Genomic DNA, 23,907 nt, shown 5'->3' with positions numbered 1-23,907 from the left:
GGTGTGGTTTCTCCCCTTCTCTCTCCCCTTCCCCCAGAGACAGGAAGAAGAAAAAGAAAACTGGAAACAACGATTCACTCACTTTCCCATATTCCTCGACCCTTCCCACCCTAATCTGTGCTCCACATGGGCATCCATAAAATGGCACAAAAATATCTGAAAATGAGATACTCATGTCCCAACCTGCAGTTGATTTCCAGTTTTGGCTCTCGTCTCCAACTCACTGCTAACACAATCCCTGGGATGTGTAAGCGGAGTTCTTGGCTCCCAGGTGGGCCCCAGCAGGCAGGGACTATTATGGGTATCTGGTGAATTAGCTAGTAGATGGGCTTTCTCTTAAATAAATCTTTAAAATAATAAAGACTTGGGCCAGCACAATGACTCGACTGACTAACCCTCCACCTGCAAGCGCCAGCATTCTGTATGGGTGCTGATTCTAATCCTGGCTGCTCCACTTCCCATCCAGCTCCCTGCTTGTGTCCTGGGAAAGCAGCAGAGGATGGCCCAAAGCCTTGGGACCCTGCACCCATATGGGAGACAGAGAAGAAGCTTGTGGCTCCTGACTTTGGACTGGCTCAGCTCTGGTTGTTATGGGCACTTAGAGAGCTGAGCCAACAGACGGAAGATCTTTCTACCACTGCTTCTCTATGTAAACCTGACTTTCCAATAAAAAATAAAATCTTTAAAAATTTTTAAAAATAATTTAAAAATTTAGCCTGCCTTAGGAATTTAATTATAGTGATCAGAATCTAATAGCATAGTGTAGAAAAGAAGATGAGGTGGCACAGCAAGTTAAGCCACCACCTGCAGTTCTGGCATCCCATATGGGCACTGGTTCATGCCCCAGCTGCTCCACTTCTCATCCTGCTCGCTGCTGATGTCCTAAGAAAGGCAGCCAGAGGATGGCCCAAAGCCTTTTGATCCTGTACCACGTGGGAGATCCGGGAAAATCTCCTGTCTCCCAGCTTCAAATCGGTTCAGCTGCAGCTGTAACATGGATTTGGAGAGTGAACCAGCAGATGAAAAATCTTTTTCTCTTTGTTGTTCCTGCTCTTTGTAAATCTGCCTTTCTACAAAAATAAAGTCTTAAGAAAGATGCAGGGCAGCATAAGCTTCCTGAAAGAGTTTGCAATGTCCACAGCTGAAGCAATCTATGGCAGAAAATCTTGATGGAATATAGTCTATAGAATACATATGTATGCCCCCAAATCATTATAAATGATTTAATACAATTATGGAGGAAATTTCTTAGAGTAGTCTTACAGAATATTTTGCAGCATAGTTCTAATTAGTAAACGCAGAAAGAATAAGGGAGATAGAAAATGTGGCCTCGGGCCCGATGTGGTAGCCTAGTGTAGGTTTTTGTCTCACCTTCTTATGCCCACAAGTGACCCACTGGGTTGCCATTTGTGTCCCAGGTAGCAGGAGTCCAAGAGCCACAGGAAATGGTAAGATCTAACCAGCCCCATCCAAACTGCAGGACTGATTTTAATGAGCTTGTAGTCCAGGAAGGTTCTCCAGTTTTGGCTTCAGCATCCTCAGGCATCATTCCAGAAACTGCATCAGGGCAGGCTGTTGTACTCATTTCCTTTCCTCAGACATGCACTGAATGCGATGTGTCTGTCACAAGAAAGTGAGCCAACAGCTTATTTCCTTGCAGAGAAAATCAGAGAAAGCTGGCAGCTTGGGAAGATAGTTAAGGTTTCAGGTCTCTGTCACCAACCTGTTTCACAAACAAGTTTTTTATGTAGCTTGGGTTGTTCTCTTCTATAGATATAGCCCCAGCGAAAAAGCACATTGACAAGAGGGGCAGGAGTACTGATTCCCAAGCAGGAAATGACCTGGTGAAGGGGTCTCTGGTTATGTTCATTCAGATCATGGCTTTTAACTTCTCTCTCATGTTGGAAAATACAAGCATCACTTTGTAGTGACCTTAGGAGCAAGTTACTCAACCTCTCTGTGACCTCATATTTAGGTGCCCCTTATAGAAAGTGCACTTCCTGCATACAAAAGAAGGAATATGAATCATTTTGATAAGATACAGAAAGACACTGGTAGATTTTAGTATGAGATATTTTCACAGATGTCACCTTGCATACTAACTCTTAATTATGTTAGGTCTGCTGGGATCACATTAGGTAAACCTAACAATCATTTTATTTGGTACCTTGGGCAATAATGTCCATGAGCTTTGGAATTCATGGAGTCTATTGTTCTGTCTGCTTGATTATTAGTTTAAAAAACAAAAACAAGAAAAAACACACCGGATCAGATTCTAGATTGAGCATTATCTATTCATATGTGAACTGTTATTGAATCATACATCTAGATGCTTGATTTTGTAATAACAGTAATACAGTATGTTTTTTCCCCAAGTTTCATTTTTTAAGAAGGTAGTATATCCATACAGTGTAATCTGCAAAATCTATGCAAGGACACAGAACTTTCTCCCTCCCAAGTCCATCCCCCCAGCTACCCACTGTCATAGCCCCAGGAAATCAGGGTCACCAGGTTCTTGTGCCTCTTTCCAGAGGTAATGAACGCACATACACTCAATTATACACTTACCGGCTTTCCATTTTTAATGTACAAATGGTAGCCTATCATAGTAACTACCCTGCATCTTGCTTTTCCTACCTAGTAATGTAACTTGGGAGATTATCTAACATGACTATTGGAGTGGTATCCAAGTTCTCTTTACTCATTCTTGTCTACCTCGAAGCTTGCCATGTGAATACAACATCACTTAGGGAACCAAAATCCTGCTGTTGGCACTCAGACTGCTTCCAACCTTTTATTTGCACAGGCAGTGCATCAGCATGTTAACCTTTTTGTATGTGGAATTACAGTCGTAGAATTGCAACTGTGGTTTTTCAGCTTTTGAATTCTCTTTGAGAAGAGTTTTTCCTGGACATGGCTATTCACTCAAGGTTCATGTAGGGGAAGAAACCAGGGATATATTTTCTAAAAACTTGGAAGTCCCTTCACTCTCACACTTGTCAGTGAATAGGGGGTGGCTACAGGGTTACCCCAGCACCCTAAAACTGTTTCTCCCATCAACATAGACTACTCTCTACAAATATGGCTTGTCACAGTGACTTGTTGCTGAGGCCCCTACCTCTTCCTCCTGGACCCCTAAAGGGTTCAGGAGACCCCTGAGCTGCTAACACACTGTTAACTTTTGTGTCTATGGGTTCTGTACCTCACAGTGTATCCTGAGCCTCAGCTAAGAGTCCTTACCCATGCTGTCACACACATCTGCAGCCTTGGGTTCATGTTTTCTCTCCGCCCAATTTTGTTAGAGATCACACTTCTGTAGTTTTGGAGTAAGGAAAAAACAGCTGACTTTCCCTCTCCATATTTAAACCATCATCAGTCAGAACATACTTTGAAGACACAAATTAAATCGATACAACTTTCCCTCAGTGTGCAGTGAGCTTTGACTTCCGGGTGGGGCCTCTCCCATGGGCCTTTTTCCCAGTGTGAGTTCTCTGATGAACAATAAGGTTTGATTTTTGGGTAAAGGCTTTCCCACATTCTGTGCACTTATAGGGTTTCTCTCCAGTATGAGTTCTTTGATGTACGGTGAATGTTGACTTCTCTCTGAAAGCTTTGCCACATTCAGTGCACGCATAAGGTTTTTCTCCTGTGTGCGTTCTCTGGTGTATTATGAGCTGTGACTTCTGACTAAAAGCTTTCCAACAGACAGGGCATTCATAGGGCTTCTCTCCTGTGTGAATTCGCTGATGTATAATGAGCTTGGACTTTTCTCTGAAGGCTTTACCACATTCATTACATTTATAGGGCTTTTCTTCTGTATGAGTTCTTTGATGTATAATGAGATAGGACTTCTGGGAAAAAGCCTTCTCACATTCACTGCACTCGTAAGGCTTCTCTCCAGTGTGACCCCTCTGATGCAGCATGAGATAGGATTTCTGGGAGAAGGCTTTCTCACATTCGTTACATTCAAAGGGCTTCTCTCCTGAGTGAGTTCTCTGGTGTACGCCAAGGTTTGACTTTTGGGTGAAGGTTTTTCCACACACATCACATTCATAGGGTTTCTCTCCTGTGTGGGTTCTCTGATGAACGATGAGGGTTGACTTCTCATTGAATGACTTCCCACATTCACTACACTTATGAGGCTTCTCCCCTGTATGGGTTCTTTGATGTATGATCAGAGTTGACTTGTCACTAAAAGTTTTCTTACACTCATTACATTCATGGGGCTTCTTTCCTGTGTGAGTACTATGATGTATAATTAGATCAAGCTTCTGTAGGAAAGATTCCCCACACTTAGTGCATCCGTAGGTTTTCTCCCCTGTGTGGGTTTTCTGATGGACAATGAGGTTTGACTTCTGAGTGAAGGCTTTCCCACATTCATTGCATTCATAAGGTTTCTCGCCTGTGTGAGTCCTGTAATGGATGATGACAGTTGACTTTTCCCGGAAAGCTTTCCCACATTCAGGACACTCAAATGGCCTCTCTCCGGTATGAGTCCTAAGGTGAATAATAAGCTGAGACTTCTGGCTAAAGGCTTTCCCGCACTCAGTACATTCGAAAGGCTTCTCCCCTGTATGAGTTCTCCAATGTACGATGAGGTGGGACTTCTTGCTGAAGGTTTTCCCACATGCAGAACATTCAAAGGGTTTCTCTCCATTTTTAATTCTCTGATGTAGACTAAGGCCTTTCTTTCGTCTGAGGGTTTTTCCGCACTCTTTATAGCCATAGGGTTTCACTCCAGGATTTGTTTTCTCACACTCAGCATGGAAGAATAATTTTGCACATCCTCCACTATCCAGTTTCTTTTCAGCAGAGCTTCTAAATAAGCCCAAATTATCTATCATATTATCTCCAAATAATTCATATTTATTGGGTCTTTGTATTGAAGCAACAATGTTTGAATGCAGATAAAGCGTGTTACCAAATTCATTACAGTCATGACTACTCCTTGCAGTGAATGTTTGCTTGTCAGGGAATCCAAACTGCATCAACACACATTTATCTTGGTAATCCTGCTGCCACCTCCTGATCTCTTCATCACCTTGGCCAACCTCTTCTAGGAAAAAAAAAGTGAAAGCAAACATCTTTACACTCTGGCGTTCTGATATGTTTCTTAGAAATGTCCTACTACATGGAAAGACACTTTCATCTCATCAGCATGCCCAGAGACAGTCTTTTTCAAAGCTCCAAAATCCCATGCTGAAACCTCAGCCTTTCATGCTGAAATCTCATGCTGAAACTTCACCCTACTTCTGCATCATCTCTGACTTCCACCAACTCTGGGAACCTTACCTCTCTTAATCTTTTTAACTACCTGACTTACACTCTTTCCAGCAAGATAGGAATGCAACAGTGTCATAACTGGGCTCAAGGCTTAAACTAACCCTGAATCCACTTTCTCGGTGAAAAAAAAAAAAAAACAAAAAAAACCAGAAAAACCTAGAAAAACAAGCGTGACAAAAAAAAAGAGAAACAAACCTAAAATTATTCCTTAATGTGGGTGTATTTATATGACTATGCAAGCTTTCATTCACAGCACTTTAACACCACCTCTTCCGCTCCTGCCCACTAAAACTGTGGCTTTTATTAACTCCAAGCCAGCTGTCATGTTCCATCACCACATGGCCCTGTCCTGCATATTTTGCTATATTTAGAATCTAGATAACTTTCAAGAAGCAGTTCAGTCCTCTGAAAACTTGATTTTTAACTTCTGAAGTACCACTGGTACTTGCTTCATCCACTGCAACATGCACATAATCTCACAGAGATAAAAGAATGAGAGGGATGTGACAAAAAGACAGAGGTACTAGCCTGAAGGAATTCCTGCTAGATAAGGACATTAAATGAATAATGATAGGAATGGATGTGAAAAAAAACCATAAGAATCAGTCATCTTCACAATAATTGATTCAGGTGAAAAATCAATGACTGCTAAAACCTTTAGGATGTGAACAGGATATTCATACAGTCAGGCAGTTCTTCAAAGTATTAGACACAGCACACTGATAAAACAATTCCAACCCTGTTTATGAAAGTATGCCAGTTAATGGAAAATGGAATTAAAACATAAGTTATTTTGGTACAAAAAAATCTAAAATCCATGCATAGTTTTTTCATACCTCATATTTTCCATGAACTTTTCAGACTCCCCATATATATGTAAAAGGAAACCAGAAAAACCCTATCCTCGAATATTCCTAGGAGTATTATTTCTAATAGCAAAAACAGAATGGATAAAACCAAAAAACCCACAGTGATTTATCTACTCCATGGCACATAAATCCTCTTATAAGGGGCAACATATGACAGTCAGCTGGGCAGCCAGGTGCAATGCCAGCATGCCGTGCGAGCACCAGCTTGAATTCCAGCTGCTCTATTTCTGATATAATTCCCTGCTAATGTGTCTGGGAAAGCAGAAAAGGGCCAGAGTGCTCGGTCCTCTGCCATCCACATGGGCTCCTGGTTTTAGCCTGGCCCAGCCCCACCTGTTGCAGATGCTTGTGGAGTGAACCTGTGGATATATGGAAGATCTCTCTTCCCCTAACTCTGCCTTTCAAATAAATTACGTCTTTAAAAAAGAAATGAAGTCCTGATGTATGCCACAACATGAAAACAAAGAAACCAGGAATAAAAGCTTACATTTGAGTCTATTGATGTGAAATGTCCAGAACAGGCCAAATCACACAGACAAAGTAGATCAGTGACAGGCAGAGAATGGCAGGAAGAAGGGATGGCAAGCACCTGCTAAGGGTTCAAGTTACTTATGCAGATGATGGCTGCGTAACTGAATATATTTAAAAACCACTTTTAAAAAGAACATTTTATGGCCTATGAATTATCTCAATAAAGCAACTTTTTAAGCAACAGAAAATTTTAAAACATAAAATCTAATCTTAGAATGGTAAACCTGCAAATATGTTCTAAACTGAAGTATCTAAGGCTGAGCCAGAAGAATGGACTCGGATAGTCCACTTGGGAATTAAGTATCAGAGTCCAGGCCTGTGATTAACATGGGCCTGGCTTCAGACAAGCCAGTGACAGATGCGAGTCCTAGCAGGAGATGCTGGCATTTACACATGAGCCAAAAGGAACTGCACAGAGTCTTGTAGGTAAGTTTCAACCAAGGGGGAGTGGTCCATGGAGGAACATCAGTCTTAATGTCTGACAGCATTTCTCCAGAGCCCAGGTCAATCGTACTTACCCAGAGAGCTCCAAATTGCGATTTTTCCTTCTGCTAGACACAGCTCTCTTGCTTCCAACCTGAGAATGAGGTCTGGTTTGGGATCCTGCTGGCCTGTAAATGAGAAATGACAGAGATACCTCTTTGGTCTCTAGAATCTCGGAGACAGAGGGAACCTGCAGTCCTGGGGGCAACACAAGGGACCTACTGCTCAGCACACGATAAAGGCCAACCATTTCACTCTGGGTTTCCAGGTTGTAAACACCTTGGTCAGGAGAGAAAAAAGGAAAAAGAAAAAAGAAAAAGCCTCTACTGGACAGAATCATCCTAAACAGCGAAATTGCCCAAAGAAGCCATTCTTACCCATGGAGACCAGGTGGCTGTAGGTCTCCAGCATCACATCTCTGTACAGAGTCCTCTGTTGAGGGTTCAGGTACTGCCACTCCTCCTGCGTGAAATCCACAGCTACGTCCTCAAATGTCACAAGTTCCTGTAACAGCACATTTCTTTTATCCAAAATGATGACCACAGCTGATTAAGCTGCCACTTGCAACACTGGCATCCTATATTAAGAGTTCAAGTCCAAGTGCTCTACTTTTGATTTGGCTCCCTGATAATGCACTTGGGAAGTCAGGATGATAGCCCAATTACTTGAGTCCCATCACTCACCTGGGAAACCTAGAGAGAGTTCCAGGCTCCCAGCTTCAGTCTGGCCCACAGTACTGGTTGTTGGCCAGTTGGGGAGTGAACCAGTAGATGGACAGTCTTGCCGCTGCTTTTTTTTTCAAATAAAATATTTTTTAAACAATGCTCATCCCTGAGTGATGAGGACTATTGAATGTAGGGAAACTTCTGACTGGGTTTTCAGTTCACCACAATCACTTAATACAGCATGTCTATTTCACATCAAGACAGTGACCTACTCTGTGGAAGAATCACAAATGATTGTAGAAAAACTATTCCATTAAATAATGTGATGTTTAAAATGACAGGATATTTATCTCAAGGTCAGACATTCTAGTGGAGCTAAAAAGAGAATCCAAATATCATAGGCACCTGATTTATGACCAAGTCAGCTTAGTAACTACTAGGAAGATCTTTTTAATTAATGCAGATGGGTTACTGGATATCTATATGGAGGGAAATTAAATGTATTCTCTCTGATCATATAAAAAAATCAGCTACAATAAGGCTCTACTACGTGAGGGGCAGGATCAGGACAACTAGGCAGCAAGCTTAGGGGCACAAGCACGAAATCATATTTGCCTCACTCTGGCAATCTCACCACCTACCACCCTAGCAACACTTCCAGGACATTCTTTCCCCTACCAGGGACGCTGAGGGGCCATCAAGAGGCCACCTCCATCTCCTGGCACTAATGCAGTATGACAGCAAGGAGCAGCACACCTTCTACCCTGCCCTCCTTCCCCTCACGATTGCAGACACAGAGGGAGAGTGGAAACATTGCTCTCACCTCTCTGCACCCCCTACCCCACCCTCTCCATCTGCATCAGTGGCTCACGTGGGTCTGCAATCCCCACACCTTCTTAATAAACAAATAATGAAAAAATAAATGGAAATAAACATTTATTGAAAAACTTGTTTAAAAAAAACAGCTGAGAATAAGCTATAGGCTAATATGAGAGTCTATAAAGGAATGGTATTTCCCGCTGCTTTGTCTCTTGCCCTTGTGAGAACACAGTAACTAAAGTGTTCTGTAACCCAGCGGGCTGTGTTGTTCCCAGCAGCCTTGAACTCAAGCTTGGGACTTGAGCATTAAGGCTGTAGCCCAAAGCACAGAGAAACCAGCCCTGGCCCTAAGCCAAATTCCTGAGACTCTCTCATCAAGCTCTACATCCTGAAGGACACCCCTTCCTCTCACTCTGTCCTGAGGGCCCTGCAGCTATCTTAAGTAAGCTCCCGTAATAAATGCTTTGGACTGAGAAGCCTGGCTCTCAGCAATTTTCCTTGGAATCCCAACAGGGCCCACTCCTTTGCAAGGAACTCCCCAACCTGATTTTGGGGAAACCTCAATTGTGAGCTCAGTGGGTCAACACAATGGAGAAAAAAAAATGTTTTCAAAAGCTTAGGAAAGGGAAAGAATTCCAAAGCCAAGACATGACAAGCACCACTCATAAAGCAAAATCCTTGTGTTAGGAACGTAAAAGTAGGGCACTGAAAAAGGCAGGCCACAGATGGGGCCGTCATCTGCCACAGTCACAAGGACTAAAGGCATCAGATGTGGACCATATAAAGCAACGACCAAGGAGACTGGACAAGAGAAGCCAATAGGTACACCTCACTGAAAACCAAACAGCCTACAAACATAAAATGCACCCAACCACCTTAGCACCCAGGTAGACAAAAATTTAAGCCACACCGAGATTACCACTTACGCATCCAACAGAAAGGTTACAACTGTGCAGAGTTAACATATCAGAATGTTGTATTGAAATGTGAATGGTATTAAGAAGATAAACTGGAATACTCTTTTTGGCAAAACAGGTTATTTACTAAAGCTAATGATTTGCAAAACACCATCACCAAGAGATTCAACTCCTATGTACATTTTTACAATTTCAAGAAAAGCATGCATATGTACTCTAGAAAACAAGTACAAGGATGTTTATAGAAGTTGTAATGTCTTCCTAACACTAAATCATGGAGGCTAGGGGGAAACCAACCCGTGAACAATAGAATAGGTAGCCTGTGGCATAGTCATTCAATGGAAAGCTGTGTGGTAATGACAACGAATGAACTACCACTCAACAGTTGTAAAGCAGATTCACTGTGCACTGGTTACCAGTGATGCCAATAAGACAGAACATCCATATGCAAGGTACATGGAGTGACTTGTTACTTACACAGCAAGGGATAATAGAAGCTCACTGTGGGCTGGCCCCCCAAGGAAAGCTGCCCTGGTGGACAGTGTCTTGTTTGTACATGCCCCACCTGCTCTGCAAAAGTATGGGGGCAATTCAACGGAAAATGTTCGTCTGGAACAAGTGGATATCCAGAGGCCGAGAAAGAAAAAGAAACCCTAAATCAACACCTCTAATATATGTGAGCTTAAAAAGGCCAAAGACCTAGTAAGTGTAAAATCTACACTTAGAATATTTCTAGAAGAAAATATGGGAGGAACTCTTTCTAACCTTTTTACATTTTTTAAAGATTTATTTTACTGGAAAGGGAGATTTACAGAGAGAAGAGACAGAAAGATCTTCCATCCACTGGCTCACTCCCTAAGGGGCCACAATGGCTGGATCCGATCCAATCCAAAGCCAGGACCAGGAGCTTCTTCTGGGTCTCCCATGTGGGGTTCAGGGTCCCAAGGCTTTGGGCCGTCCTCAACTGATTTCCCAGGCCACACGCAGGGAGCTCGATGGAAATTAGAAAAGCCGGTACATGAATCAAAGCCCACATGTGACCCTGGCACGTACAAGATGAGGGTCTAGCCATTGGGCCACCTTGCCAACCCCAACCTTTTCAATTTTTTTAAAGATTTATTTATTTTGATTGGAAAGCCAGATATACAGAGAGGAGGAGAGACATAGAGGAAGACCTTCCATCTACTGGTTCACTCCCCTAAGTGGCCACAACAACTGGAGCTGTGCCAATCCGAAGCCAGGAGCCAGGAACCAGGAGTCTCTTCTGGGTCTCCCACGCAAGTGCAGGGTCCCAAGGGCTTGGGCCATCTTTGACTGCTTCCCCAGGCCACAAGCAGGGAGCCAGATGAGAAACGGGGCTGCCAGGACACTAACTGGCACCCATACAGGATCCTAGTGTGTGCAAGGCAAGAACTTCAGCTACTAGGCTATCACACTGGGCCCTTACATTTTTTTTAAACAAGTGTTTCTTAGACATGACATCAAACTCAAGATACTGCTGACAGATTAAAAAAAAAAACAATGGAAGAAAATATACTAAAATCAAATACTGGGCAAAGAACTTAGGCTAATTAAAAGGACTCAAAGTTTAAACAATGGGCCAAAGAGGTATTTCACTGAAAAAGACATACAAATGGCAAATAAGGAGACGCTCAACATTAGTACTCAGAAATGGACTACAAAAAACCAGAGTGAGACCCACTGCCACACCTGTTGGAACTGGGGTTGGGTGGTGTGTGAAGATACCAACTACTGATGAGGCTGCAGAGCAGGTGTGGGGAAGCTTGCTTCTACCAAGGGCTATGTGGATATTTGTAACATCATTTGCAGGCCATAAAAAAAATCAACTTGGCACTTGCACAGTGGCACAGCTGTCTCGGCCTCTACCTGCAGCACTGACATTCTATATGGGTACTGGCTCATGTCCTGGCTGCCCTACTTCCGATCCAGTTCCTTGCTAATGTGCCTGTAAAAGTAGCAGAAGATGGTCCAAGTACTTGGGACCTTGTACCCATGCGGAAGGCCTGGGAAAAAACTCCTAGCTCCTGGCTTTGTATCAGCCTGGCTCTGGCTGTTGCGGCTATTTGGGCAGTGATCCAGGAGATGAAGATTTTCTCACCCCGTCTTTTCTTTCTGTATCTCAGCCTTTCAAACACATTTTTAAAAAATCTTTAAAAAACAGAAAGTGATCAACTTAAAAATTAGCCTTCTACAGACGTACTGAATTTCAAGTCATGCCTGCTGTTGCCTTGGCAGGACCAGAGCAAACAATTCCACAGGCCTTATACAACCTGCAACAGGACTTTGGCTATCATAGGTAGGAATGCGAAACTGACTTTTTCAGTTGTTTATGAACCATAACATACTACCATAAAGCACGTGCAATGCCAATCCAAGATATACAAATATTTGCTGCAGGAAATGAAAACTTATGTAAACCTTAAAACCTATGCACAAACACTTATACAGCAGCCCTATTTTTAATCACCATAACCTAAAGACAACCTGAATACCCTGTTAGCCAGTGAATATCCAAAGAACTTGGAAACCATTCACTGTACCACAACTCAGGATTAAAAATGAAGGAACTAATAATACCTACTCCAAGAGAGATTCACCTCAAACGGCATGTGCCAGACACAAAGGGCTGCCTACCACATGACTGTATTTCTACTAGATCATGGGAAAGGCAAAACTAAGGACCAAAAATTCTTCAGTGACTGCTTTGGGCTGGAGTACAGCAAAGGCTTCATTATAAGGGGTCACCCACATGATGTGGTAATAATTACATAGCTGTATGAGTTGATCAAAACTAGCAGGCCCAAACATTCAAATGGCTCTATTTTACTACATACAAATTATATCTTATTTTTTGTTAAGGGAGGGAGACACAGAAAGAAAGGCACCAGCATGGTGGCACAGCACATTAAGCTATTACTTGTGCCACCCGCATTCCTTACTGAGAGTACCAATTCAAGTCTAGAGGCTGTTCTACTTCTAACTAGCTCAGCTCCCAACTCATTCATCAAGGAAAGCAACAGAAGATGGCTCCAGTGCTTGGGGCCCTGCCACCCATGCAGGAGACCTAGATAAAGTTCTGGGTCTTGCAGGCATTTGGGGAGTGAACCAGCAGATGAAAGATATATTCTCTTTCTTTCTCCCTCTTTCCTTTTACCTCTCCTCTCCCCATCTCTCTACTTGCCACCTCCCTGTAGCTGTACCTTTCAAATTTTATTTTAAATAACTTCTGGGTAACCAAGAATCATTTTATCCATACAAATCTTTTCATCTACCCTCCAAAAACTATACAGATCAACATAAGGAGAAAAAAAATACCAACTACACCTTCAGGATGTACAATTTATACTAGAAAATGACTATTGTCACTTGAGTCACAGTGGAAGAAAACGTACTCAAATATATTTTCTATTTATATGCAACATGAATTTAAATGCATGAATATTTATATATTAGGCAAACACAAAACTGTATTCACATAATTATCTATAAGGGAAAAAAGAACCAAACTCCAGCCCAACTGTCTTCTAAACTTCCACCATAAACCTTTCTGGACCCTGAGGAGGGCTTGAAAAGCCAGTGAAGATGACAGAAGATGGCAGTGGGGAGCATGAAGGTGAGCTGTAACCATGCTGAGAAAGTCTCTCATATGAATACACCTACTGAAACACTGGCTAACATATCAGAGTACCAGGTACGGGAAAGGTGTGCAGGGCCCAAGGTGGCAGTCACAATAAAGAGCATCACTTTTGAGAGAGAAACACTAAAAAGGAATGAGGAAGCAGAAATCAACATGGAAAGTGTAACTTCAACAATCCAATCCATACTATTTTTTTTATTGTTTGTTTACTTTTTTGGCTGTATCCCATGTGTTTTGATTTTTTTAAATTTCAGTTTGGTTTACTCCAAATAATTTCTTTTCTCTTGTCGAATTCATCACTGGCTCATGGATTATACAACAGCATCGTTTTTCCCAAGAGACTTTTATGTTTCCTTTTTGTCACCCATGTGTTGTTTACTCAGCGGTGCATTTTTTTCATGGTGCTGTAATTTGTTGTTGATGTTGTTGCTGTTGTGGCTGTTCTAACTCATACCAGTTCTTGACTTTGCTTCATGGCTTCCCACTTATGGAAATGTACAGTGATGGAGTACTGGGGTCTATCATGTACAGATATGGGAGTATAATGGAACATGCATCCCTGCTTCCAGACGAAAGATGGATCCCAATGAAACTGTTGGACATGTGTAGACAATGGGATGCTGGACTGTCTGATATTGTCTGTACCAACAATGCTGGGGTACACTTAAATAAGAGACTGACAGAATTATGATTCCTTATGAAGGACTACACTATTGTAACAAAATGGGAATAATCTGGTGGGAGGTGGGAGTTTGGGCAGGAATCTCAGCCTATACGAAATTGTACCACACAATTCAAAACTCAAAATAAAAATATATTAAAACTGAAAAAAAATTGCTTTGAAATATAATGTGCATTCAGTCATGAAGGCATATTAAAAACTATCAATAATAATTAAAAAAAAAGGAATGAGAAAGCATCATTTAAAGTCTGGGGGGGGGGTGAAGGGAGAAACCCAGGGTCATATATGGCAGGAATGATTAAAAAAAATCAGAGTATCCGTATCTGTGATCCACAATGCCCCAAGAAACAGCCATCCATTCACAAAGCCACAGTCCGCTTCGTTGTCCAAAAGTGGTGTTCCTGAACTAAGAATCCTGTGAGCCACCCCAAACCCCAGCGCTCAGAAGAAGCAATTACAGGCTGAAGTTATGCAAAGATTTTCTATGATAATGGAAAACGCGAAAACATTTCAGGTAACAAAAACATCAACGCACAGGGAAATGGGAGAGCAGGCATCTCCAATAACAGAAACCTGAAAAACAAAGAAAGTGTGAGAAGCAACTTTGCCAGAACTCTGGAAAACAAAGGTTTGTAGCAACAGGTACACACACATTTTTTTTAAAGTGATGGAAAAATGAAAGCTCTGAGGCTTTTGTGTGTGCCCCTGCTCCACCGTTCCAATGCACGGCCACAGCTCATGTTCCTCATGTGCGAACCTGGTCCCTGGTCCCCGGAAGAGCAGAGATCTTCATAAATTAATGTGTGCCTGCTTGGCACACAAACCCAACACCATCTCAAAGCAATCAGGACTACTCAAGTAACACCCTCAGGAAATTCCTTCCCCCAACAGGGTCCTGGTATGCAACCAGGGGCTCGGTCCCTCGCTACTGATGTGATTTGGCAGCAAGGAGCAGTGAAGCATCTCCCTGCTCTCTGTGGTCACACGGGGGAGAGTGGGATCTTTTTTGTCACTCACCTCCCCCTGCAATCCTGGCCAGATTCCTGCATGGGTTTGAGACTCCCCCCACCTATGTAGCAAACACTTAAAAATAAGTAAATGAAAGAAAATTATTAATAATGTGTGTCTGTTCTAATTTGCTGGGCTACTGGAAAGTCGAAAACAAAATGCTATTCTCTGTTTTGCCTACCTTGGAACTCAGGCTGGAAAAGCGGCAGGTACTGCTCTAAAAGGTTGCAAGATAAAACAACCTGCAGCCTCCAGTGAGTGATGCCATCCAGACACATTAAAGCACTATGGACAGAAACATTTAGAAACCACATATACATTCAGTATAAAACATGAAGTCACAAACCCAAGATGACTACAACCTTTCACCTTGGGCTGACCTGTGGCTGGATACAAGAGTGACTGAGTCCTGGAATATCCAGGCTCCAGCATTCAGCCAATTTTCAAAGACTAAAAGAGATGTTTGGCTTCTGTGGTTACTGGGTTTTGTTTGTGTTTTAGCCCACAGCATCAAAGATCTAAAACCACAATCAGGATGAAAGTGAAAAAAAAAAAAAAAAAACAGAGAAACAAGATGGTAGCATAGGGAAAGGAGATGTTAAAACAGAGAGTCATTAGGCAGGGTGAAGCAGAGACATCACAATCTCAGGAAACAGGAAAGGACAAGCTGACAGCAGAAGGACAGATCTATGCACACAGGGGAGCAGCAGACAGTGGAACGATGTTGCAGTGACCAGATACCCCAGTGGCGGCTGGCAATCAGCAATCAGAGCTCCACCAGGTGCCAGGTGGGAGGGAAGTTCACCAGGAGCTCAGGAGGTGAGCCCAGGCATAGAACTGCCCGTCCTACTAATTTGCTTGATTCAAGAATGAGCAGAAGCAGAGTGGCAGTCCAAGCAGGAGGTGCAGGAACAGGGTGGATTTCACAGATCAGAACCCGACCGGTGGCACATTGAGCGCCACTTTGTGTACTGAAAAAGGCTGTAGGGCTGGAGGAACACAGCAAGCTGTGCATGTGCTAAGCCAGAAGAGCTCATTCCTGGCTCGATACATTGCACTGGTCCCACAGAGAAAACAGTACCGACTTGGCATCCTACAGGTCCCAACCAAGATAGGTCCGGGTGGCCTACAGACCTAATGATGAGCAAGCCCAGACCCCCACCAGTGCCACATCAGCATGTCATTTGTATACTGAGGGAAAGGCTGGGGGCGTGGGAGGGTGCTGGAGGAACAACAGTGAGCTGCACATGTGCTAAGCTGGGATAGAACCCATGTCTGGCACAATGCACGGCACTGGTACCACAGCGACCTACAAGTTCCACTCAAAATGGGTTCAAGTGGCCTTCAGACCTACCAGCCAGTGGGCCCAGACCCCAACCAATGCCAGATCAGGTGCCATTCTGTGTAGTGAGGAAAAGGCTGGGGATGAAGGAACAACAGTGAGCTGCACAGGCCCGGAACCAAGAAAGAACTCACTCTTAGCTCAAGGGATTGCACTCGTCTCACAGGTAAAATAGTACCAACTTGGGATCCTACAAGTTCCACCCAAAATAGGTCCAGGTGGCTTTCAGACCTAATGGCCAGCAGGTTTCAGCATGACCAGCACCACTGACAACCCAACAATTAAGGACGGCTGGTGTCTCCCTAACTCCAGGCACTGCTTGAACCAGGAGTGGGAGAAGGGCCGTGCAGGCAATAGTGCAGCTGCAGCACAGGATCACAAGGGGTGGAAAGTGGTGAGTCAGGAGCTGGGGCTACGGAGACCATGGTGGAAGCCTAAAACAAGAATCTGCGAATGAAACTTGCTGGAGGGAATGTCAAAAATGACTGCAAACAGAACCAGGTACTGAACACAACCAGTAGAATGGAGCTGTAGGCCAGTGGGCAACACAGCTTAGAAACCTGCCCCAAAGAGAGAAATCTGCTAACCAGAATAGTGATGACCAAGAGCAAAAGGAGAGACAGAGGTACAATAAATATCACTGATGACTTCCCTGTGAAGGAGCAAAAGCCTCTGCCAACCTCAGAGTTAACTGAGGAAGACACCAAGGAAATGGGGGATAAAGCATTTCAAAAACTTGTTATAAAGCTTCATAACAACAGCAAGAAACCATAGAGGAGTCCAAGGAATTCAAGGAATATGTCACAGGAAATAGCAGCAGTGAATCAAATGAAAGCTGATATATTAGAAATTAAGTACACTTCAGTACTGTTTTCGCTACATCTCATGGGTTTTGATATTTTTGATTTTATTTTCATTTCTTCAAATATTTTCTTTCAAATATTTTCTTATTAATTTATTCACCGAATCATAGGTCATTCACAGCAACATTTGCTTCAAGAAGTTTTCTTTATTTTTCATTTCTTCAGCGACATATCGGTCATTCGGTAGCATGTTATTTAACTTCATGGTGTTGTAAATTTTCTGTTTTTCTCCCTGTTGTTGATTTTGCTTTATGGCTCTTCATTTCAGGGGATGTATAGTAACTGTGTAATGGAGACTATCATATCCAGATGTGAAGGATAGAATACAGTATGCATCTCTACTACCAAATCAAAGATGGACTCCCAATAAAACTGTTAACTATATTTTGACTATACTTACAACATCAGGATATGCTTAAATAGCAGAATGATGAACTTATGACTGTTTTTGAAGGATTATACTATCGTAATAATATAGGGGAAGTCAGGGAGGAAAGGGTAAGAGGAAATCTCAGAGTCAACAGAACTAAAATAAATGAATACACACATATATATTTTACATATAAAGGATATATGAATGAAATATATATATGGATGGAAAGATATTCCATGGAAATGACGACCAAAAGAGAGCTGGGATGTATAGACTAGTATCACACAAAACAATTTTCAACCCAAAATCTCTTACAAGAGAGAATGACATTATCCATTGATAAAGAGCCAAATAATCAGAAGATATAATGAATTTGAATATATGCTCTAAACAAGAGGCCTCCCCCCAAAAAACATGAAGGACAATTTGATCAAAGAAAGAAATGAAAACCAAGAAGACCTAACAAATATAGAACACCTCACCCAATATAGAAAAACACATGTTCTTCTCAAGTACACATGGAACATTTTTCAGGATAGACCATATGCTATGCCATAAAAACAAGTCAATAAATTTAGAAGGGCTAAAAGCATGCCAAATGTTTCCCAGAAGTTAGCATTGCAATTCAGCAGCTTAAGTGGCTGCTGGCAGTGCTGAAATCCCACATAGGAATATTGGTTTAAGAGAAAGCAGAGCTCAGAGAGGGGGAATGCAGGTCAGAGATGGTGAGGGAGGGAAGGGGGAAGAAACTAAGGAGGGAGGGAGGGAGTGGACTATAGAAGGAGGGAGGAGACTGGAGAGGGGAGGAAGGTAGTAACGGAGAGGGATGTTAGAAGGAGGGAAGGAGGGGGAGGATAGACGATGGAGAAGGAGGTAGAGCGGGAGACATTTATTTGAAAAGCAGAGAGACAGAAATACTGCATTAAGAACTCTCACATCCACTGATTGCCTCCTCAAATGGCTCAGGGATGGCTCAGGCCATAGCCAGGAGACAGACTGGAACATCACCCTAGTCTCCCACATGGATGGAGGCGTACAACACTTGAGCCATCATTCACTGCTTTCCCAGGTACATTAGCAGGGAGCTGAACTGGAAAGTGGAACAGCCGGGACTTGAACAACTACCCATATAGGATGCTGGCACTGCAGGTAGCGGCTTAACCTACTGAGCCAAAACGCTGGACCTGTAGATAAATATTTTCTAAAAATATCTAATTTCCAATCACAATGGAATGAAACTAGAAATAATGAGACTGGCAAAACAGGTGAGAATTAGACAATATACTTTTTTTTTTTTGTCCAAAAATGTCCATCAGTTTATTGGGGAGACCATCTCTGGTCTAAAGGCAGAGCCGGCAAAGTGGTTTTGATAGTTCTACAGAACTGTATTTTTGCCAGTCTCACCACTTTAGGCACGATGCGGTCATTGGAGAATCCACTGATTGACACTGTCCATCATATAGTCTCCAGTTGCCCGATTTTTTCATTGTCAACACACAGCTGAGGTGGTCGATTGACTTGTTCTGTCCTCTGTCATTTGATGTTTATCTTCCAGAGACCGAAAGCTCGATTGCGGGGATCCTAAAAGAAACTACGAAGGAGGTGCCCACTATCTCCCTACTAGTCCTCTCGAGCTTCTGGGTCCTGGTTTGTTTGGTGGATCAGTCTGGCTCTAATAGTTCTTTAGACAATATACTTCTACATAATAACCACAAGAGAAATTAGAAACTACCTTGAGACAAATGAAAATGAAACTTAACAAATCAAACATACAGGATAAAGTGAAAGCACTATTAACAGGGAATGTCTATATTTATAAGTGCATAGAAAAAGAAGAAAAATCTCAACCACCAAAGTCATTCATAGTGCGCTCTTAGCATTTTTGCTAATGAAGTGACTCATGGTGGGCTCCTAGATTGCATAAGCTAAGGAAATGATTCAGAATGAAGCTGACGAAAGCAGCAAATGCTAGTATGTGATTAGAGTGTCTTAATCTATTTTTCTTCTCTGAATACCTCAGAGTGAATCATTTATAATGACTAAAAATTTACTGCTCACGGGCCTGGTGCAGTAGCCTAGCAGCTAAAGTTACTGCCTTGAACGCACTAGGATCCCCCATATGGTTGCCAGTTCTGGTCCCGGCAGCCCCACTTTCCCTCCAGCTCCCTGCTTGTGGCCTGGGAAAATAGCAGAGGACGCCCAAAGCCTTGGGACCCTGCACCCACGTGGGAGCCCTGGAGGAGGCTCTTGGCTCCGGGCTTTGGATCGGCTCAGCTCTGGCCGTTATGACCACTTGGGGAGTCAATCAGTGGACAAAAGATCTTTATCTTTGTCTCTTGTCCTCTCTGTACATCTGACTTTGCAATAAAAATAAATAAAATCTTCCAAAAATTTTTAAATATAAAAAAATTACTGTTCACAATTCTTGAGGCTGAGAAGTCAAGGATTATGTGGCTGGCAGCCGACAAGGGACAAAAACAAAACATGGAAAGGGGTCAAATTCACCCTTTTAAAACAGTGCTGGTGCCAATCCCACTCCTGAAGGCGGAGCCAGCCTCACCTTGTAAAGGTCAAACTTCTGAGCATTTTCACAAGGCCGTTAAATCCCAACACAGGCCATGGAGGGAACATTCAATTCCCAGAGGGTTCAGGGTTCTGAACACGTACTGCCCAGGCCAAGCTCTAGGGAAGGGAGGGGGGCTGAAGATTGCGTCCATCCTTATGGTCAATGAATCAATCACACACATATAATGAGACCTCAAAAACAAACCAAAAACCCCCTCTGGACATCAAAAGCCTGGTTAATTCCCCTAGTCAGCAATATTTCACATATTGTCAAGTCTTAATGTGGTCTGGGACAGCGGAATGAAGGTGAACAGCTTCACAGCTGGAATCCTCCCAGACCTCAGCTTAGGCAGCCCTCCCTTTGGCTGGTTTTCCTTGTATCCTTTCAGTATAGTCAAACCGTAATCATACACATAGTGCCTTTCTGAGTCTATGACTCATTCTACCACATGATCAAATCTGAAGAGACTCTGAGAACCCTGAAACTTGTAGGCAGCTGGTCGGAGGTGAGGGTGCTTTGGGAGTCCTTAAGCTAGCAACTGGTATCTGAAATATTTAATGCAGGAGTGTGAACAGTGACATTGAGCCCAACTCTAGGTAGTTGCTGGCAGAAGTGAACATAATAGAATACATGCAACAATTATAACACATGTTAGAGTACAGACCAAACATAAGCCAAATCAATAAATACAATGAAGCTTTAAGAAGATGTATTAGAAGGAAAAGATTTTCCGATTGGCTCATAAGATCCAGCTTAATTCTGTATATAAGAGACACACCTGAAAGTAATTCTGGAAGACCAAAAATAAGTAGGTAGCAGTATTCCTGACAACTGGAAACAAGAAAGCAGAGTATTATTCTAACATCGTAATTCAAACCAAATAGCGAAATTATAATTAAATATAAAAGTCACATTTTTATTATAGAATCCACAATAAGAGATATGTCTTGCTGTCAATTTTGTAACAAGATGTAGTTATAGATATCTATGGAACAAATTACAAGAAAACATCTACATAAAGCAAAAAGTACAGGAGACGCAAGGAGAAAACAAACACTAACAATAGGAGACACTATTTTCAGCACAAGGTAAAGCTGACCAAAATTAAGAATATAGAAAACCTAAACTCCATATTCAATAAAGTAGACCTTATGGACATAAATATTTGGAATATACATCTTCTTAAGCCCATAAGGAGCATTCCCAAAACAGCTGCACTTTATAATGCTGGCACCCTGTATGTGAGCTCCAGATGGAGTACCGACTGCTCCACTTCCCATGCAGCTCCCTGTTTTATGTACCTGGGAAAGCACCAGAAGACGGCCCAAGTCCTAGGGGCCCTGCACTCATGTGGGAGACCTGGATGAAGCTCCTGGCTCCTGGCTTCCGTCTGGCCTAGCTGCAGCCATTCTGGCCATTTGGGGAGGGAATTAATGGATGGGAAAGCTCTTTTGGTCTTTCTGTTTTTCTTTTCTTCTTAAGGTTAATCCTCCACCTGCTAGTGCCTATGGCATGCTAGTGCCAGTATCCCATATGGGCACTTATTCTAGCCTGACTGCTCTACTTGTTTTTTTTTTAAACAAAGATTTATTTATTTTTACTGCAAAGTCAGATATACAGAGAGGAGAGACAGGAAGAGCTTTCATTTGATGATTCACTCCCCAAGTGACTACAATGGCCAGAGCTGAGCTGATCCAAAGCCAAGAGCAAGGAGCTCCTTCTGGGTCTCCCACATGGCTGCAGGGCCAGGGCTTTGAACCATCCTCTACTGTTTTCACAGGCAACAAGCAGGGAACTGGATGGGAAGTGAAGCAGCCAAGACAAGAACCTGTGTCAATATGGGATCCTGGCACAAGCAAAGTGAGGATTTAGCCACTAAGCTACTGCGCCAGGCTCTAGACACTGGTTCATGTCCTGGCCGCTTCACTTCTGATCCAGCTCCCTGCTTGTGGCCTGGAAAAGCAGTAGAGAATGGCTCCAGTCCTTGGTTCCCTGCACCTATGTGGAAGATCTGGAAGAAGCTCCTGGCTCCTGGCTTCAGATTGGCCCAGCTCTGGCCACTATGGTCATTTGGGGAGTGAACCAGTGAATGGAAGATCTGCTTCTCCTCCTTTCTGTAACTGAGGTTCAAATAAGAATAAATCTTTAAGAAAAAAATTGCTGGGGTCCATACTGTGGGTGTGGATGACATGAAGGTGTGAAGAGAATAGCTTCCCTGTTTGGCAAGGCCCAGAGAAGCTTCCAGCTGTTTGGCAGGGCAGATGTCTCTCCAACCACCTTGATGCAGTCTCATCCCCTTTTGCATAGATGCTCAACCACCCCACTAAGAATTCCGTAATCAATATATTGAGGCATTGTTGTCTGCCCCTATGGGATGGTTTTTGCAACCGATGTGAGCTTGGGAGTTATTGTCTCTGTTAACGTCTTGGTGAGTGGGCCTGCAGCAATTTACACACAGGAGCACAATTAAGTCCATGCCGTTTCTGGACACCTTATTGTGTGCCTAACCATTGCCCTGGAATCTGGCCCAGACATGTAGCACACCTTCTGGGAAAGGGCCTGATAAGAATCCTACAAACTAATGGAAGTGATGGGAGTGTGAGCTGAAACTGCTATGGCGATAAATACAGTTACTGTGACCTTAAAGGCTAGCCTGTCTTTGCAATTTCTTTGGAGCATAGAAAATGTAGCTGTTTTAGTTGCTTTGCCTTGGATCTTTATGTTTTTTCCCTTGTGACATATTTTTCCCATTAAATGATGGGTAAACTGTAGAAATAGAAATGTGGTAGGAATGTATTACTGATTAGCAGGTAATCGCACGTGCCTTGGCCTTGGAGTCCTGGCTGTCGCTCGTTTGGTACTACTGAAGAATGAATAATGGCTTGCTTTGAAGAATATGAATACAGTATTTTGCAGAATTATCTTTAGGGGCACCTGCTTAGCCCTGAAGTACAAACAGAATGAACAAATGTCCGCATACCCACTTACTCTTGAAGTAAAAACAGGACAATCAAATGTGTGTGCAGATGCTTGTGATATGTCTGAGTAAATAAAAAAGACAGCTTCTTGAGCTGTTACAGGAGGGCACCAGGTGACAGTTTTCGTGTCTTATCTTTTCGCCGGCTCCACACACCCTTCCTGAGCTCCAAACTTGGCTAGAGTTGGTCTCTGGCATCAAACTAGTATTGCAATATGGGATATTGACATGGCAAGTAGCAGTTTAACCTACCACACCAAACAGCCCTTACTCTTAAGTTCTTCTCTTTTAAAAAAAAAAAATATATTTTTATATCAAAGGCAGATTTACAGAGAGAAGAAACAGAGAAAGATCTTCCATCCACTGATGCACTTCCCAAATGGCTACAACTGCTGGAATTGGGTCAAACTGAAGCCAGAAGCCAAGCTTCTCCTGGGTTTCCCATGTGGGTGCAGGGGCCCAAGGACTTGACCCATTCTCTCCTGCTTTTCCCAGGCCACAAGCAGAGAACTAGGAAGGAAATGAAGCATTTGGGGTGGCAGCTCTTGCAGGTAGAGGATTAGCCTGATGTACCATGGCAGTGGTCCATCTTAAGTTCTTTAAAATATCTTTTTTAAAAAGATTTATTTATTTTTATTGGAAAGGCAGATATACAGAGAAGAGGACAGACAGAGAGGAAGATCTTCCGTCAGATGGTTCACTCCCCAAGCAGCCGCAAAAGCTGGAGCTGAGCCAATCCAAAGCCAGGAGCCAGGAACTTCCTCCAGGTCTCTCACACGGGTGCAGGGTCCCAAAGCACTGAGCCATCCTCAACTGCTTTCCCAGGCACACAGGTAGGGAGCTGGATGGGAAGCAGGGCTGCCAGGATTAG

At 42.9% G+C, this 23,907-nt stretch overlaps 1 protein-coding gene across 5 annotated transcripts in view; it reads right to left on the bottom strand.

The window, feature by feature from the left end:
- Nucleotides 1-3,342: 3,342 nt before the first annotated feature.
- ZNF182 (zinc finger protein 182) overlaps nucleotides 3,343-23,907 on the bottom strand; it is a 33,571-nt gene continuing 13,006 nt past the window's right edge. For 3 of the 5 annotated variants that reach the window (XM_058658510.1, XM_058658513.1, XM_058658515.1), the window contains 3 exons: nucleotides 7,544-7,670; nucleotides 7,202-7,294; nucleotides 3,343-5,056 (listed from right to left, as the gene is read on the bottom strand). In XM_058658510.1, the coding sequence (XP_058514493.1) occupies nucleotides 3,423-5,056; nucleotides 7,202-7,294; nucleotides 7,544-7,670 (1,854 nt within the window). In that variant the 3' untranslated portion in view covers nucleotides 3,343-3,422. Of the gene's footprint in view, nucleotides 5,057-7,201; nucleotides 7,295-7,543; nucleotides 7,671-10,044; nucleotides 10,177-23,907 lie in introns of all 5 variants that reach the window. The other 2 variants (XM_058658511.1, XM_058658512.1) reach the window with 2 other exon arrangements.

Source organism: Ochotona princeps, chromosome X (genome assembly GCF_030435755.1).
Source record: "Ochotona princeps isolate mOchPri1 chromosome X, mOchPri1.hap1, whole genome shotgun sequence".
In the NCBI taxonomy this organism is placed as follows: domain Eukaryota; kingdom Metazoa; phylum Chordata; class Mammalia; order Lagomorpha; family Ochotonidae; genus Ochotona; species Ochotona princeps.
This window is presented reverse-complemented; position numbering and strand designations above follow the sequence as displayed.